At 32.7% G+C, this 13,927-nt stretch overlaps 1 protein-coding gene and 1 long non-coding RNA gene across 3 annotated transcripts; both read right to left on the reverse strand.

Annotated features, from left to right (window-relative positions):
• Positions 1-775: 775 nt before the first annotated feature.
• Positions 776-6,027, reverse strand: LOC114166711 (FRIGIDA-like protein 3). 2 transcript variants are annotated; one of them, XM_028051488.1, is made up of 4 exons: positions 5,897-6,027; positions 4,072-5,126; positions 3,134-3,306; positions 776-1,435 (listed from the first exon to the last, which is right to left on the reverse strand). In XM_028051488.1, the coding sequence occupies exons 2-4, from the start codon at positions 5,114-5,116 to the stop codon at positions 1,010-1,012; spliced, it is 1,644 nt and encodes a 547-aa protein (XP_027907289.1). In that variant the 5' UTR covers positions 5,117-5,126; positions 5,897-6,027; the 3' UTR covers positions 776-1,009. The 2 variants fall into 2 exon arrangements, with proteins under 2 accessions (XP_027907289.1, XP_027907290.1); XM_028051489.1 differs by having other exon boundaries at positions 4,072-5,142; positions 5,897-6,022.
• A 1,345-nt stretch (positions 6,028-7,372) lies between these two features.
• LOC114166532 lies at positions 7,373-8,712 on the reverse strand. The gene is made up of 3 exons (XR_003599949.1): positions 8,611-8,712; positions 8,436-8,501; positions 7,373-7,399 (listed from the first exon to the last, which is right to left on the reverse strand). It is a non-coding gene; the product is annotated as an uncharacterized LOC114166532 (long non-coding RNA).
• Between the last annotated feature and the right edge of the window lie 5,215 nt (positions 8,713-13,927).

A 13,927-nucleotide genomic window follows, 5' to 3' on the forward strand; every position in this document is an offset into this window, starting at 1 on the left:
CACATTAATGCAATCACTAAAATGTCTGATCTCCTATGAATAATGTTTGTAAGCAGCAAGTTTTGACTTCACCCATTACAAATTAATAAGAAAATCAAGTTTCTTATTTTATCTCTCTAACTAAAATTGACTAATTTAATAAAAAAAATAGTATATTATTAGCTTAGCCTAAGTTTGAATTAAAAAATATATATACTAGAGGGAAATTGATGTTATAAAGTAAACTATCAATAAAATATATTAAATATGTACTTTTAAGAATACTATAAGCTTAAAAGAAATTGATGACCATCATATTGAATCTATAATTTTCCATAAACATTCTCCCCTAAATAAATAAAAAAATAAAGAGAGAATAAAGGAAGGAAAAAAGGTAAAAATGCAAATTTGAGCATGGAAGTCAATTTCTGCTGCATAAATTGTTGCTTGCATTTTTTTTTTATTACCAAATGCTTGAAACCTATTTCATGTCCTTCCTTCCGATTTACTTTGTTACTTTTATGTTTGGCTCTTCACTACATCCCAATCAAAAAGATCTTATATGTGTCGTTAGCAAGATATTTTAGTGGTGATAAAAAAAATTCACATAAAAAATGCGTTTGTGAAAGAATCTGATTAACAGAGTACAAAAGCTTACACTAAAGATCATTAGCTATTAAACTCATTTTATGGATCTATGTCACGAGGCCTACTCTACAGTTCAAAAGAGAGAGAACCATGAATTCAGTGATGAGTTTAGTTCCTAAGATGCAGTGAGAAGTGGCAATGAGAGATCTAAGAAAGAAGAAAATATAGTAGAAAGGTAACAGGGTGCATACATTAGAGGATCAGAATATGTTCTAGTACAGAAGTTAAAATTTGAAGATGAGAGATTTGATCAGTTTCAGCGATTCTTAAAACTACATAGATAAAGTGCAACATACAACAGCTTAAGGGTTAAGACTTAAGACTAAATATTAAACAAAGGGGGTCGTGGTCATCTGCTCACCGTGTGTGGCGCGCATGCTAACTAGTGGAGATATGTGGCTTGGTACTGATAACCATTCCCAAAGTAGTTGGCAGGATTAGGAGAGATGTTATAAGTTGCAGAAGCCATGAGAGGGGCGCAGTGATTGTCAGCTGGTGCAGGGTACATGTAAGATCGGTCATACACATATTGAGGAGGAGGAGGATACCTGTCAGCAACTCTAGCATAGCAAGTTTTGTCAGATGGAAAGTTAGTGACACGTGGACCATATCCACCACTGTTAGCACGAGGTCTCTTGGGTTGAGGTTTTGTTGCTTCAGTTACCCTTTTCTTGTCAGCCTTCGCCTTCTCCAGTTGGCTCACTCGTTTCTGGAGAGGTTCCACAGGATACTGCTCATCAAGTTTATGATCTTCAATGCACTTAATTACAGCCTTAAGTGCAATCAGCTCTCGCTCGTTAACATCAATCTGAGACAGTGGCATGTAATTAGGAATATCACATAAGGGACAAATATATATTCACACACAAACAGGTTTAAAATCAAACATCAAGATCAGAAATCTTCAAGCATAGAAATAAGGACCAAAGTATGCTTTTGTCATGCATTGGTACAACTCTCACACAAACCAAGACAGTGAGTGAATATCTCTTCCCTCAATTTTTGGATGGACTTGACTAACTTCTCATCCCTCTAATTTTTTGGAATCAGAGTATTTCTGTCCTCGTTGTTTTAACGGAAGCAATGTAAAATCTCGTTATTTCTATTATAGACAAATTTACAGAACAAGATTGTGTTTCTTTTTGCTGGTTTGGCTTATCACAGAAGCTAACACTCAGGCAAATTAATAGAATTATCATAAAGGCAATTACAAGCAAATCCTTTAATACATTTTCCATTCTACCCCAACCTTCTCGGTCTTTTCTCGTGAGTCATCAAGCGTCCAACATTCACACCCGTAGAAAATTTTAGTAGTGATACGCTACTCTCGATTGTTGCAAATCTGGATATGCCACTACAGCAGTTACATATCAACAATGCATTCTTAAATGGCCCTTGAAGTGATCAACATGGGGCCTCCATAGGGTTTTGATAAAGGTATGGCTCCAAAGTATGCAAACTGAAAATTTCTTGTATCATACTCATTTAAAACAGTCACCTATGTTATTGTTTGAAAGATACATAAGTCTTAAAGAAACAAATGTACTCTCCAATCCAAAGCAGACAGATCACGCATTATTTGTGAAGGTTCATCAGCTGGGAAGTTGCTATGCAGGCAATGGCCTTAGAGAAATGAAATGCAGAAGTTTTGCAATCAGAATTTGACATTGAAAACCTAGGGCAACAAGAAATGCCTTTTTGCATTGGAAGATGCATAGTCCAAAAAACAAATATTAGTTTCAAAAACATGGGGATATGTAAAGCATTGGGCTGAAAGGCTATGGAAAAAACTAAAAGTAGAAAACCAATTCAAGACCAGTTAAGTCATAACAAGGCAGGCAACCATAATCTGATAGACTAACAAAATCCTATTGCCAAATTTCAAATTTGAACTTCAACTTTAATATTTCTATATTCTGAGCTTATTGGTGAGGGTGAGCCTCCGTGCAGTGCCAGCAATGACATTACTGCTCCGTGACCTAGAGGCCATGAGTTCAAATTCTCTGCTTGCTGGGTTTGGTCTGTGTTCCCAGGCCCCACTAGGTGAGAACTTCGGCACCGGGCTGCCCGCTTCCTACCTTATTTGCCAGAACTTATTTTGTAAAATTTTGTAGTCATTTATGCAGGAAAGGAATCTGGTAAGATCTTAAATAACTGCACCTCAATGAAATGAGTAACCTAATCCAAATTCCTAATCAAATCAAATAGGTAAACAAATATGGATGCGTAGTCAGATTGGGAAAGAATTAATAAGATTGCACCTCAACTAGATGACTTTTTCTTTCTGAAATATGTTTTGACTACAATCTAAAAACACTTCCAATACAACCATTCCTCTGTAACTACCAAGCTCAAAATTTCAAGATGACTACAAAATTATAGACAACTTCAATAGACAGGGCATAAAGTCTGGAGAACTCAAATACATTTCAGAGAACCAGTTCAAATTATTACAAGGAACAACAGAGAGATAATTACTCAATAAAACAGATTCTAAACAACTTACCTGTGCTATGGGAGATGAGTTAACACTTTTGACGGGAGAAGAAGTTTTCCTAGCATCCTTCAAGTAAGACTTCAGTAAAGGAATGGGAGAAAATTGTTCTGTAAGATCAAATGCAAAAGCCAAGTTAACAGCATCAATTTGCCGCCCACTATTCACCAAAACCTCAATGACACCTGCACATGAAAAATCCAAATCAATCATTAGAAATAAAAGTAAACAGATGCAATAACTTACTTCACTCTCTGGATTAATATAGATGATAAAGTCATTGGTGTATGCATGTCAAAAGCCATTTTGGGGATTATGCTTTGAAATTAAGGTGAAGGTCTGCACTTGTTATGTCCATCACTGCTTACTTTGCAATAGATAAGTTTTAGAGATTTTCTTAATTCTTACAAGATAATTTATATAACATTGATATTCATATTCATTAATTTTCGTTGAACATCCTAACATACAATAATGCAGCTGATTTGATTAACCTTCAATCACTTTCATGAAAGCATGCGAGCCATTACTTATTAAAATTCATGTTTCCTTTTTCTTTTTTTCCTACCAATAATTTAGCAAGAAGCATCCTGCATGCTCATTCACGAAAAGCAGTCAAATACAGTTAATGGCCCTGGAAAAATCCTATTACTAATGGACGATTTTGCAGGCACAGGGTACTTGAGCAAGACGCCACGTTTATTATTACCAAAGAGAAACATAAGGAAACACTTTTCACATAACATAAATCCAAATTTATATTCAAAGAAAATGATACGTGAAGATGAGATAATTATATGAAGACGTAGTATATAGAATATAAAACTACAAGCCCACTTAAATACATTTTCCTTTAGCTGTATAAGATTTTTGTTCAAAACCTAAGATTCTTTATTTGAGGTTTTGATCTTTTTCTAGGAATATAAATGAAGTAAAGAACAAATACACACCAGGCATCTTCTCTGACAACCCAAGGTAACGGCACAAATCAGCAGTTTGGCGACGTCGAGATACCATTGGAATTAGCCTGCATAACTCCTCCTCGTTAAAACCAGATGCAATACCAAAACTTGCTAGAAGTTGCAAAAATGCATGAGCTTCCAAGGAATTCCCATTGCTAGCATCCATGTCAAGAGCACCCAATCTGGGTTTCCATTCCTCAGCAACTGTCTTTGCCCTGTCTTTGATATCATCTGAAATTACATTAGAAACACAATCTGAGTTTCTCAGGAAATCACACAGACATTCCATCAGCATGATACATGTTCGTCGAAGACCCAATAAGTTAGCATCCTTCTTTACATCCTGATTTGACACTTCTGTACAGTAAAATCCTTCCAGAGAATCTAAAACTAAACAGGCAGCGTTAGGAGCAGCACTTAATGCATATGGAATTTCCTCCCTTACAGCAGCAAGGTTCTTACGGTTATCAGATATGAATTTGTGAAGTCCCGCAGCATCCATCTCTTTACATAGTTTTACCAAATCTGGATAAGAAAGCTCCACAGTTTCAATTTCAGGAGAAAGTTCCACCTCTTCCACTTTACCTTCAGCCGCAAAGGACACGGCATCTACTGGTTTCTCCTCCACATACAGTGCCCCATTACCCCTATTAGAGACAATAGCCAATTCACTTGACGAAACCTTCCTGTGCTTTTCTCGAGCATTCATAATATCAAATACAGCAGCATCCCGTTTCTCCTGAAGCCCCTGCAACGTGGCTTGCTCCTTGGCATAAACAGCTGCTTGCCGCTTTTCCAGTATTTCCCGAGCCTTCCTCGTTTTGTTCTCAAACTCTTTTTCCTGGTCTTCCAATTCATGAAATCGCCTCTTCAAGGATTTCTCAAGACCATGAAAATGTTCCTCTAGGTCTTTCCATTTCAGGTTCAGAGTAACAGCACGGTAACTTTCAAGTTCAGCAAACGCCTTTTGCAGCTGTTGTATCTTGGAAGTTGTAGAATCTATCAGCGTAGCAACTGAATCCGTGTCTTCCATAGCAAAGAAGCTGAAAAAAAAATTAACTAAATACGAATCACCAAACGTCAACTTACGTAATATCTAACGGTATTCATAGGGAAAATAAATAAGAACAATGTAGTGCGTTATTCTATTATAGACAAGTCTTTATGGTAAAAAGCTTCACAAATTTCACTGAGATTATTAGGATTCACTAAATTTAATATTTTATTTTAAAAAAATTCACCAAATTATCAATTATTATTTTCTTTATAATCTCTCTAGCGGCTTGATTGATCACTAAAACTCCCAAGAACACTACCAAAAACAGAAACCTGACATGAAAACAAAATATCTTGCCGAAAGTAGTTCAGGATCCAAATCTTTCAGTCTCAGTAACATAAACCCTAAAAAACTGAAGATTTTATTTAAAGAGATAGAAGGAAGCAAAATTGGCGCAAAATATCAACAGAACAATTAAGGCAAGAAAGAAGACAACAACAAAAGAGAATAAGTTAAACTAAAAACCAATTGAATTTTCTTACATTAAGTAATTCAAATTCCTAAAAGAAACAAAAGCATAAAAAAAATAAAAAAATAAAAACTCAAAATTCTTCTGTAGCTCCGTTACGAGTGTAATTTTGGAGTGCAATGTCAACGAAATCACTTAAACTGAAAACCGAACGATGGACAGAGAACGTGGATTCTCCTTCTAGTCATGCAAACAAAGCCGATCTAAACCGATAGAAAGAAAACAAATAAAACAAAAACAAAAACAACAAAAAAAATTGAAATGAAACAGAAAAGAAGAGGAAGTACCAGAATGATCCGAAGGAAAGTGAAAGCGGAAGAGAAAGAGAGAGAGAGAGAGAGAGAATTCTCAATCCATTTTTTCTCTCTGCAACTTCAACACTAAAGAGAGAGAGAAAGAAGAGAAGAGGAAATTATAGTGTGATGTGCTCTTTAGTTTAAGGGAAGAGGGTGACTTTTTTTTTTCTAATTTTTATTTTCATTTCTTTTAATTCTTATCTGTAATTTTAGTTATTATATTTTAAAAAATAATTTAAGCATAATATTTAAAACTTAATTACCCCTTTGTTTCATTGTTTATTTATTTTACTAAATTTAATCCATTATTGAAAAATGTTTTATTGAATCTCTTAATTAATAGTAAAATAATTAATAAACAAATATTAAAGATAATATTTTATAAATAATATGATTTGTAATTAATTTATTTATAATCTTTAATTATTAATTATTTGTTAACCATTTGATGTATATGTTTTACTATCATTTTGTCCTTATTAATAAAAACTAGCTTATTAATTATATCGTTTAAATTTTATAACTACTCTAAATACATGTTTAACCAGTTGGGACTAACGATGTAATAGATTTTTTAACTTATATGATCTTTTTATTTGCTATATCATTTACTTCTTTATGAAAAATATAATATTTTATTTGACCAAGATAAATTAGTATGAAGATTAAAACATTTTAAATAGTTAAAGCTCGTATCTTGAATTAGAAGTAAAGTAACTAGGATAAAATTATTATAGATGTCAAAAATTTCTTTTAAATTTCCAAAATCTAAAATTCGAAACTCCAAAGATAAATGTACGAGTTGATAACGTTATATGTACTTTTTTTCTGTGATAAAGAAGATGATAACGCTGGACATTAATTCATGTATTATTTATGTGTGTTTTTTATGCAACATTATATATTTTAAAGTCAAACTTTCTGTAACTAGAATTCTTTTGGAGATATAAAAGTTAATTTTGTTTAATTATAAAACCATTAAAATACTAGAATTGGGTTTTTTTACAGTTTTTAAAAATTATATTTCTCAACTATCATCATTATACTTATTTTATGACCAACTTTTTTCACATATTACATCCTTATACTTTTTTTTTAATTTTCATGTTAATTGCTTAATATACTATATCACATTTTTTGTTATAATTTTATGCCAATTTTTTATTATAATTATGCAAATGATATTTCTCGGCAAATCAGTGAAATATGAAACGTCAAATTTGTAACATCCCATTTAATAGTTTTTCACACTATCAAACAAAACATTAATTCGTGATCAAGCATAGCAGATAGTAGAGTTAGCAGTTATATATATGTGTGTGTATATATATATACTGTATAAGCGTTTGGTACAGTCATCCAAAAGTATAAGAAGGGGGTCTAACAACTTGCCAAGCTAAGACTCCTCAAAAGCCTGGTTCAAAACTACTACAGCTATAAGTAAGAGAGGTCAGTTCTTGCTCTGAAGGGGGGCATCATCAACTGGGCTAGGCTCTGCTCACACCGACAGTAGGCGATCATAGCAAAGGAGAAATCGCGAGCGCAAAACCATATGAACAAAAGAAAGGGTAAGCTAACTGAAAGAAAAGAAAGATAATGCAAAACATCATGTACATCACTTACAACACATAGATTAGTAATTAAAATTCTAGACTCGATATCCGGATTGTGTAAGCGACATTGGAGCTCTTGGTGGCTTGCACCTGCAACGGTTCCCAGACTCTGCAGAGTCTGGACACAAGGGGTTATCACCCGACCCTTCCCAGGGTAAGTCCCCTTCGCGTCTAGGACTAGATCAATCCAAAGACTAGGACCTCCTGCTACTCCTCACGACATAATCCATTCTACTCTATCTGAGCGTGAATGATTATTGGAGTTTCAGGATACCAACCAAATATGGATTCCACACGTCCTTACACTCTAACAACTCACATGAACTTCCCTTGAAATTCCATTACAACCATCACATTATATACTCATACTCTTCAAATCTCATCACACAATACAATAATTAATGACTTATTAAACATGTGAAAGCTTCCTCGCATAGAATCATGGCAAAACATGTCATTTTTCCCTTAAAGCAGAAGTTGAGGTACTCTACTGCAGTGAATCTCGCTTAAGCTAGGCAATCTAGCCCAGGCGAGAAACCATCTCGCTTAGGCGAGGCTACCTCGCCTAGGCGAGACATCAAACAGTGGCAAACATTAAAAACTGAGCGAACTCTCGCTCAGGCTAAACTGGCTCGCTTAAACGAGAGTGTGTCTCGCTTAAGCGACTCCAGCTCGCCTAGGCGAGATTTCGCTTAGTAGCAGAGGGGGTCTTCCTGATAGTCTCGCTCGGGCGAGAACAGCCCGCCTAGGCGAAAATAACAGATCATCCCACTGTTTTTACATGCAAGAACGAAATTTTGAGACAAACATGATCATACACGCACACAGACATTTCCAGAAATCAATTCAACACACCAATCTCATACAAAACATAATTTACAGCTCAAATGGACAAAATATCGGTTAGCTTCCCTTACCTTTAAAAAAAAACACCACAAGCAAGGCTCTAACACAAGGGCACCTCAAGTCCTCAACCTAAGGGGCTAAAATTCATAACTCAGGGTGAGTTTAAGACCTAAATTCGGTTTGGTAAGCATCAAATCCAAAAATCCCATAATTGAAGAGAATTGGGAGGAACTGAATTTGTCTTACCGAAAGGGGAGATGGCTCAGCTTGAGGAGGAGTTCCTCTCCTGGTTCCAGGTTTCAGCAGCTGCAACAGAGTGGAAGTGATTAGAAGTGGGATGGCTTGCTTCAGAGGGAGGTTGTGAGAGGGTTTTGAGAGAAGGAATACAGGGAGTGGAGTGTTTTTCTGTGGTAGAAGAGAGTGTGTGGAAAGGGGTAGTTAGTGGGTTCTAACAAAATTCATATAATATATTAATACATAATTTTTAATTTAAAATCTTAAAAATAATATTTGTGATTTTTTTTCTTTAACATAGTATTTTGATCTTAAGTCCGCTGAATAACATTATGCGGATCAATCAGAATATATTTGAAGTATTATTAAAAGATATTTTAGAAGGTGGGAAAGTAAATAATATTTAAACATTTTTTACATTAACTCTTTGAGTGATATGTGATTGTTAAACATACATTAATTTATTTGTTTATATTTAATGTATATTTTCAATCCATAAAAACTTTCTTTTGCTCGTATACATTTTAAATACAAATTAATTTTTGCAAACTTATTCGTCTCACAAAAAGATAGATTTATATAAAAATATATTGAAATTTATTAAATTTTAACTGTGTAAGAACAATTTATTCTATCCATTAAACAATTTACTCAATATATTAAATAATACATGATTAATAGAGAAAAAAAAAACAAAGTTTATGTTGAATTGGGCTTGACGATGGATTGCAGATGGCTCCTAAGCAAAAGTAAAATTTGTTTAACTCCTACGAACTGCATGTTATGGCTGAGAGCGTATTTTTGTTCAAATACCCAAATTTAGACTCATAAAAAATAAAATAACACCTCTTAAACACAATTATTGTTTTTAAACTTAGATTATTAAGAAAGAAGTTTAAATTTAATTTATTTTTACAATATCAACTTATAAGGGAAGAATTATCTCCACTTTCATTGTGTAAATTGGTCCAAATATTTATATTTAAATATACCTATATAAAAATAAAATTAGCACCTCTACAATTATTTTTTAATCTTAAATTATTAAAAAGTGAGCTTAAATTTACGATTATATAGAGTAAATTGATTTTATCTTTAATAAATATAAAATTTGTAATGGACTTCTTCGTATAAAGTTGATTTTGGAAAGTTAAATTATAATAAAATATATTGATTTGTTGTTTGTTGAACTTATCGTGCTATTCATCATCATCAAATCGTTATTGAATCAACCATTAATTTTATAGAATTGAGTTAAATTTAAAGTCCGGTTTTTAAGAATTTAAAGTTCACTGAAAATTAAGTTAGATTTATATTTGTTGCAACTAGATATTTATAATAATAGTTGTATTTTCCTTTCATTCAAACTAAAAAATAATATTGAATCAATATAATTGTTCTCATAATATCATACAATATTTACATATATTATTATTGTACAAAATATAATTATAGTATATCACACAATTATTATACCATAATAAATATAATTATGAGCATAATATATCATAAAATATGAATCTCAATATATCTAAGATGTACATATAAAAATAATAAATTAAATAGAGTATAATCTATCTATCAATAATATTACATCAATCAATTATATTATCATTTAAATATCTTAATAATTCACACATGTCTATAAATGTGATGCATTTTCACATAAAGCAGTCGCTTTCAATCTAGTATACATTTTTCTATACTCATATTTTCTTACATCTATTAACTTGAACATCAAAAATTTTATTTATAAATCAATAATTTAATCTTTTCTCATGATCTTGGAAGACTCACACTCTATTTCAGTCAAAACAACAGTGAGACAATAAATTCAACAAATTTTATTATAATAAATTTTAATGTCATTTTATAAAAATAAATTGAAATTGAAATTATTCCCATCTATAAAAATTACTCAATTATAAATTAGTTGTTAATACGAGATCTCCAAGATTCGCATCACTTTATATAGCAACATGATTATTTTTTTATAGGGTAAACTTATGATAAAAGTGATGGTGGAGAAAAAGAAAAGAGGAAAATAAGGTAACATGTGTGATGGGTGACCGACACTAGGCAACCTATTGTCTTTGAGTGGCAACACGTTTCCTTTGGTTTGTAATGTAATGTTGTGTTATGCTTGTTGTCTGTAAAGGTAGTTAGCACTATCCATAGGAGCAGCCTTTTCTTGTCCGCATACAGTGCCCTGGCCCCACCACCCTCCTTCAGTTTTTTATATCTTCGACAAAATTAAGATAATGTAATACCCAATTATTCTTTTTCCCTTATTACCCTAGAGAGAAAATATAAAAAATAAAATAAAATTCAGATCTAATTCTTAAAATTAGTTATATAAAGTTAAAAATAATAAATAAATGTTTTATTTTTATTTTTAGAATTAACATATATTAGAATTGAAATCTCAAGTAATTGTGATATTGAATATTAACATTAATTATCAACAACCTTATTAATATTAAATTAAGAGAGTTACCTTATGATAACTTTTGTTTTAAATGGATAAAAGAAGATCTTAATGACTATTTCTGGACTCTTTTTAATATTATATTCATAAGTTTTTTTTTGACATTTAAGATAGTGTCTACTAATATCTGTTTTGGACATATATTTAAAAAATTCTTAAGATGGTTCATTGGGCCTTCAGGCTTGAGTGGGTGCTCAAAGTTTTTTTTTGAAAGAAAATTTCATTTCCTTTGACTACGGTTCGTACGATATAGTGGCCCCTGGGCCCGAATCAGGTGAGCCCAACAAAGGGTCTTGTAGACATGAGAAAATCGGAACACGTGCTTGTCAAGTGTGATGTGAAACGTCGGGAGAATGTGACCGTTGGATGTGGAACAATTCAACGGTCGGGCGTTGTGTCACTTGGTGTTCTCCCTCCCTTTTGCCTTCTATAAATAATGTGTCTTTGTCATGGGTTCCACCATAGTTGTTACACTATTCTTCCCAGCACATTTGTTCTAAAAACGAGTACAACTGGATTGATGTGAGTGCTCGGATGCAATTCTCTAAGTTTAGGTCCAATGCCCGTGTGAGGTACTTCATGGAGAACATTCCTTTAGTTGAAGAGAGTTTTTAGACATCAACGTGTTTGCACGCAAGAGTTTCGTCTACGAACATGGTGTGACTGGCTTGGGAGGCCCCCCAATTTTTTTTTTATATTTTTATTCTAATTTCATAACCGATCTTCATCTTTATTTCCTGCTTTATATATGGTGTCACCCTAGATGTCTTGCGGTTATTGAATGTAGCCCCTACTCAATTGCACCACAACAGTTAGGGGTATTTGCAAATGTTTTGACTGTTGTGTTCGGAGCTAGGGTTGCAGACCTTCGCTCTGACATTTCTTACTTTTTATGTTACTCGCCCGAGTGACCCTATTGGGTGGTTGTCTTTGATCGGCAAGCCATGTGTCTACCTCTTCCTTCCCTTAACCCCATCCTACAAAAACTTCAAAAATAACTTCTTTAAGGTGGTTGCCAAAGATTTCAACTAGTCGTGTTTCTTTAATGGGAACATTCCTCAATTTCTTTTTGTTAGACTAAGAAGCCCCTGAAGTATCAATTGTGCTCGAGGTCAATGATGACTCCTGCGAAATTTGAGACCATGTCGGTTATATAAATCTTTCCCATAAGCTTTTGATAAGTGTCTAATTTACTTGTTTTAATATATGCTTTTGACAATTAAAATACATGAATTTGATACATTCTTAAGTAAATCATGCCTTTTTAAGCTTAGAATTACAAAATGAGGTACTAAGAAACATAAAAGTAGGAAATTAATGTGTTTGTGGTGATTTTGTCGAAATTTTCAAAGAATTAAAAAGTATTGCAGTTGAGTCCCCAAGTCGACGCTAAGCACCAAAAGACAATTCTGTAAGAATTTGAATATGGCCTTTGTAATTCAACAACAATATTGTTGTTGAGTCACAAGAAGAAACCTTCATCATATAAAAACCTTAAGCACTAGAATGAGAAGCTTAGCTTTATAAGAAACCTTTCTAGAAAGGAAAGCTCCATTGTTGACCACCAAAAGATGTATTGGAGATAAAGTTGTGTTGTATTTTATTATGGAAACAAAGTCATGTTTTAATGTTAGGGGATGATTTTTATTTTTTTCTTTTTAAACACTCTTGAGACACTTTGGTAATTGAAATAAAGAAAGATATGAGAGGGAGACAACAACTCTAAATTTTTATATTTAGATTCATCATTATGAGTAGCTAGACTAATCAGAATGAATGTAAACTCTCTGATTTTCATTCCATATATATTCAAATGCTTATTTGAGTGTTAAAATTTTCATTGGCACATTTAATTAAAAGATAATAAATCATTATTAAAATCAAATTAGTATATTAAATATAAAAAAAGTGGAGATACAAATTTCGATATGATAAATGATAGAGATATAAAAGATTAGTATACATTTGAGACTTGGGGGAAAAATAAATATATATATTTGTTTTGTTAAACTAAATATTATTTTTTTTACAAAGAAGGTTTTATATAAAGTCAAATATAACATTAACGACAAACATATTAGTAAATTCTAATATTTTATAAGGATTTATTTCTTTATCATCACGAAGTTATAAAATATATAATTTAAAAACTCTCACAACATCTCAAAATGTCTATATTTTGAAAATTCATACAAAGATTCATTAGCATGAAGACTTATACTAAAAACATAAATCTATTTGTAAATCTTTTTCCAGTCTTGCTATATTTTATACCACCCTTTTTGGAGGTTTATAACTAAAGAATCTAAGACTAAATTTGATATTGATATATTTGAAATGCTTTGGTTTGAAATATATTTTCATTAAGGAAAATGGTTGAATGACTATCGCATTTTGACTACTGCATTACTCCCTGATGTGGAAAATGAATTTTGGATTTATTTATTTATTTGCAAAATGGGAGTTGCATGTGGAGGAGGGAGAAGGTTAATCAAAAGGGAACATTTGAAAGTGGTGAGAGAATATAAAATAGAACGACGGTTTTGCTCTAAAACCACTCCCACCCTATTGAGAGAAAGGTCATAATCCTTTCAAACTCTCCACCACTCCTTGCGAAATCCACTAAAAGGGGGTTTTGAACATGTAGAGTGTTGTGCAATATTTGGTTTTTGCATCTGTTCTTCTTGGTTCAAACTCTGCATCCGCTTGGGCGTCATCACTGTGTTTGCTTTCCACCAAGGCTAAGGCTTTTCTTTCGTTTGGTTAAAGGTAAAGTATTTTTCTTTTCCCCAACCATTGTCGTTGTGGTGTGGTGAAGCAAAAAGTGGCGAATGTTTGCAT

The sequence above is a fragment of the Vigna unguiculata genome, chromosome 10 (genome assembly GCF_004118075.2).
Source record: "Vigna unguiculata cultivar IT97K-499-35 chromosome 10, ASM411807v1, whole genome shotgun sequence".
NCBI classification, from domain to species: Eukaryota; Viridiplantae; Streptophyta; class Magnoliopsida; order Fabales; family Fabaceae; genus Vigna; species Vigna unguiculata.

Bases quoted from the DNA above. Each gene is read 5' to 3' on its own strand.
- LOC114166711 (XM_028051488.1), bottom strand. From the start codon at position 5,116: ATGGAAGACACGGATTCAGTTGCTACGCTGATAGATTCTACAACTTCC. The intron at 3,307-4,071 runs GTGTGTATTTGT...TTTCATGTGCAG, and splicing joins GTTGTCAGAGAAGATGCCTG to GTGTCATTGAGGTTTTGGTG. The intron at 1,436-3,133 runs GTAAGTTGTTTA...CCACTGTCTCAG, and splicing joins ACTCATCTCCCATAGCACAG to ATTGATGTTAACGAGCGAGA.